The 4,773-nt window shown below is 45.5% G+C and overlaps 1 protein-coding gene across 1 annotated transcript; it reads right to left on the bottom strand.

Moving 5' to 3' along the window:
• Positions 1 to 3,863: 3,863 nt before the first annotated feature.
• LOC131328622 (uncharacterized) lies at positions 3,864 to 4,544 on the bottom strand. Its single transcript, XM_058361542.1, has 2 exons — positions 4,237 to 4,544; positions 3,864 to 4,146 (listed from the first exon to the last, which is right to left on the bottom strand). The coding sequence occupies exons 1-2, from the start codon at positions 4,542 to 4,544 to the stop codon at positions 3,864 to 3,866; spliced, it is 591 nt and encodes a 196-aa protein (XP_058217525.1).
• Positions 4,545 to 4,773: the final 229 nt, after the last annotated feature.

The raw sequence follows: 4,773 nt of genomic DNA, 5'->3' as shown, positions 1-4,773 counted from the left end.
CTCCGTTCCTCGGCTAGATCCAACTCGATTTCCAGGGCTCTGTCATTGCCTCCACTTTCAACCAAAGTGGTCCTGTTGGTCGGCAAACCTACCTCTAATGGAATAACAGCCTCAGTTCCATATGCTAATGAGAAGAGGGTCTCTCCGGTAGACCTCCTTAGAGTTGTTCGGTGCGCCCACAGGACCAGTGGTAATTCGCCGGGCCACTTCCCCTTTACTTTGTCCAACCTCTTCTTGATCCCGTCAAGTATAGTTTTGTTGGATGCTTCTGTCTGCTCATTACTCTGAGGGTAGGCTGGGGTTGAGTAGTAGTTCCTTATTACGTACTAGGCACAAAATGTTTTGAACTTCTTCTAAAATTGGGACCCATTATCCGCAATCAATGAATAAGGGACCCCAAATCGAGTAATGATGCTTTTCCACACGAACATTTCTAACATAGGTTCAATGATCTTAGCCAATGGTTCTGCTTCAATCCACTTAGTGAAATAATCCGTTGTTACCAACAAAAATTTCATATTCCCAATTGCCTTGTGGAGTGGACCCACGATGTCCATTCCTCATTTTACGAATGGCTAAAGACTTGTCAATGACACCAGATCCTCAGTTGGTGTTTGGATCATTGGTGAGAATTTTAAGCACTTCTCACAAATCTTCACATACACCTTTGCATCCTCCTGCATGTGGGGTCACCAGTAACCCTGGGTTATTGCTCGGTGGGCAATAGAACTACCCCCAGCATGGCTTCCACATGTTCCCTCATGATTCTCATGAAAGAACTTTTACACCATCTCGGGGAGCACAATGAGTAAGTACGGTCCAGTAAAGGACTTCTTGTATAGCTTTCTTTCGGGTGACAGCCAAAATCGTGTAGATTTTGTCTTTATCTTGTGAGCCTCTTTTTTATCCATGGGGAGTGTCCCATCTCGTAAGAACTCTACTATTGGATCCATCCAACTTGGTCCTTGGTTCACATCTAAACCAATTCCACGCTCCTTCCAATGCTCGATTCAGAAAGATAATCTACTGCCACCCTTGTTTTGAATTCTGTTGGCACAGCTGCGGACAACCAAGCAAGGGAATCTGCATGGGCATTCTGCTTAGAACTTATTTGCTCAATGTACACCTTCTCAAAAGTGTTTAGCAGATCCTTGGTAGCCTCCACGTAGGCTGCCATTTTCTCATTCTGAGCCTCATACTCCACGGATAACTAGTTCACCACGAGTTGCGGATCACAGTATATTCGTATCCTTTTTACCTTTAGGGTTTTTACACTTCACAACCTCGCGAAGAGTGCCTCGTACTTTGCCACATTGTTGGAAGCACTGAAACGCAGTCGAAAGGTCAATTCCATCATTACTTCTTCCGGGGGAAAAGCACAATCCCAATCCCTGATCCGTTATTGCATGCGGAACCATCAACGAATAGTTTCCATTCTAAGGGATCCTGTTCAGTAGGTGCCTTACCCTTCCTGGTTGATGGCTTAACTGGCTGCTCCTTTCTCGTAGGAGGCTGTGGAGCCACTGTAGGAAAAAACTTTGCTACAAAGTCTGCCAACACCTGGCCCTTTATTGCCGTGCACGGCTAGTAGTCAATATCGTACTGACTCAACTCTACCGACCAGGTTGATATACGTCCTGAGAAATTTGCCTTCCGTAGCAAAGATTTCAATGGAAACTCAGTGTAAACCACAATTCTGTGACTCTAGAAATAATGGGGCAACTTCCTTGCTGTTGTCCTCAATGCCAGGACCAATTTTTCTAGAGGCAGATATCTCGTTTCTGCATCCAACAACATCTTGCTCACATAGTAGACAGGGATTTGCTCGGATCCCTTGTCCCTCAGTAATACTGCACTAACAACATGTTCAGAGACTGCTAAGTACAAAATTAAGGACTCACCTAGTTCAGGAGTAGGCAAGAGCGGGGCCGCTGCCAAGTACTTCTTCAGGTCTTGGAATGCCTGTTCGCATTTTGCTCCCCATTCATATCCTTCTCTCTTTTTCAGCAGTTGAAAAAAGGGCCTATACTTATCACTAGACCGGCTGAAGAATCTGTTAAAGGTTGCTACCATTCTAGTCAATTTTGGACCTCCTTCGTGGTCCTCGAACTTTGGAGCATCTGCAAAGCTGTTATTTGGTCGGGATTTGCCTCTATCCCTCTAATGGTCACAAGGTGACCCAAGAACTTCCTTGAACTTACTTCGAACGCACACTTCGAGACGTTGTGCTTCAGTTTGTACTCTCTCAGAATTTCAAAGGCTTCCTTTAAATCAGCTATGTGGTCCTGCTTTTCTTTGCTTTTGATCACCATATCATCTATGTACACCTCCATTGTCTTGCTGAGCAATTTCTTTAGCATAATCGTTGCCAATCTTTGGTATGTTGCCCCAGCATTCCTCAAACCAAAGGGCATGACACTGTAACAATACATCCCTCTTGGTGTGATAAAGGAAGTCTTCTCTTGATCGGGCCCGTACATGGCAATCTGGTGGTATCCTCGATAAGCATCAAGAAAACTCATTTGCCCATACCAAGCTGTTGCATCGACTAGTTGATCTATCCTTGGGAGGGGGAAACTATCCTCTGGACATGCTTTGTTCAGGTCCGTGAAGTTGATGCAAACCCGCCACCTCCCATTCTTCTTCTTTACTACCACGGTGTTAGACAAACACTCAAAGTAGTACACTTCTAGTATAGCCATTGCTTTTAGCAAGCGGTTAACCTCCTCGACAACAGCTTCTACGTGTTGTGCGGCTGATCGTCTCTTCTTCTGCATTACGGGCTTGTGTTGTGGATCTACATTCAAGTGGTGGCAAATCACATTTGCATCGACCCCAAGCATCTCTTCGGGTACCCAAGCATATACATCAACATACTCCTTGAGGAACCCTACCAACTCGTTTTCTTCCTCTTTGTTTAGGTTTTCCCCAATCAGGAAATACCTTTTTGGATCAGTCTCATTGATCTGAATTTTCCTCAAGCCTTCCAGCACTTTCTCGGCAGGATTCCCTTCGACATCCTCGATGGTCGGCTAGTCTGGAACTTCAATGGCTTGGACCAATTTTGCCTTAGGTGCCTTCTTGATTATAGATATCAGGCATTGATGGGCAACCTTTTGGTTTCCTCTGATCCTTTTGATGCCATTAGACCCAAGAAACTTCACCATCTGATAGTAAGTGGAGGAAACCGCCCTCATCTTGTACAACCACGTTCTTCCTATAATCGCATTATAGGAAGATGACACATCTACGACTAGGAAGTCACTTCGTAACACCATTGTTCCTACTCAAACAGGAAGAGTGACCTTGCCCAATGGCCAGACTGCTCCTGCACTGAATCCGACCAAAAGAGTTATTGACTGCACCAGATCTGCCTGTGTCAGCCCTAACTTTTTAAATGCATCGTAGTACAACACCTCGGTGTAGCTTCTTGAGTCCACCATGATTCTTTCCATGTCATATTCCCCAATTCATAGGGTTATGAGCAAAGCATAGTTATGTGGCACCTGGACAAATCCCAGGTCTTCATCCATGAAGACTATGCCCTCGTTGCATACTTGTTCTTCACGTCCTCTCTTCCTCCCCAACTGCATCACATGTTGGTCGTGCTTTACTTGCCTTCGGAGCAACCTTACCTCATTTCTTGTATAAGGTGTGGCCAATCCTTGTATCATATGGATTACGCTCCTTGGATTTTGCTCGTAATCCAACTCCATTGTTTTCTTTGCACCATTGTGCTCTTCCTGAATGAACTCTTTCAAATAACCACATGAGACTAGGTCATCGAGGTGCTATTTGAACATCTCTCAGTCCTCCATCATGTGACCCCAATCCTGGTGATAACTACAATGCTGACTCGTAGCTCATTTTGCATCTTTATCCCCTTCCAACCTCGAGGGCCACTTGAAATATGGGCGGTTCTTTATTCGATGAAGAATCTGGTAGATTGGTTCTTTCCAAACCGTAGTTACTGAGAAGAAAGACTTCGGGTCTGAGGCATGCTTCTTCCTGTATGGCACTTTCTTAGCCTGCCCATATTCCTTCCTCTCCCTGTAAATTTTGGGCTCTAGTTTTTCCTGCTTGGCTGGCCCTTTGGCTTGCTCGGTAACCACTTTGTTGTCTTCTTGCAGTATGTCATCCTCGTTTCTGGCATGCTGCTCAATCCGTTCCATTAATTTTGCCAGTGTTCCCACTGGCCTCATGTTTAGTGACTTGTGTAGCTCGCCCCGAACATGCAGTCCAATCTTGAACGTGGCTCTTACGTATTCCTCACTGCAACTTTTAACCTCGTTGAAAGTTTCCCAATACTTCTTCGCATAGTCCGTGATCAGCTCGTTCTCCCTCTGTTTCATAACGGAGAGGCTCTCAAATGTCTTTGGTGCTTTCCTGCTTGTCAGGAACCGAGCAGTGAATTTCTCGGCCAATTGCCTCCATTCTCGTATGGAGCGTGGGCCTAGCTTATGGAACCAAGATAGAGCCACCTTTCCCACACTCGATGGGAACATCTTGCACATGATTGCATCATTTCCGCTATGCATGAACATTGCCTGTTGGTAATGTTGTATGTGCGCCACGAGATCAGCATTTGTTTCATAGAGGATGAACCCATCGTGTTTCAACCTGCTTGGCAACCTTACCTCTTACAACCTCTTTGCAAAGGGGGATGATGCTATATTGCTGAGGGCCTTCCGTGCTGCTTCTCTTGCAGACATGGTCCCCTCTTCACGTTCCTTCGTCTGTTTGGGAGCACTTCATTCCCAATCGGAATCAGGT

This window comes from Rhododendron vialii, chromosome 1a, assembly GCF_030253575.1.
Source record: "Rhododendron vialii isolate Sample 1 chromosome 1a, ASM3025357v1".
NCBI classification, from domain to species: domain Eukaryota; kingdom Viridiplantae; phylum Streptophyta; class Magnoliopsida; order Ericales; family Ericaceae; genus Rhododendron; species Rhododendron vialii.
Note: the sequence above shows the minus strand (reverse complement) of the source record. Positions and strands in the feature narration are given on the sequence as shown.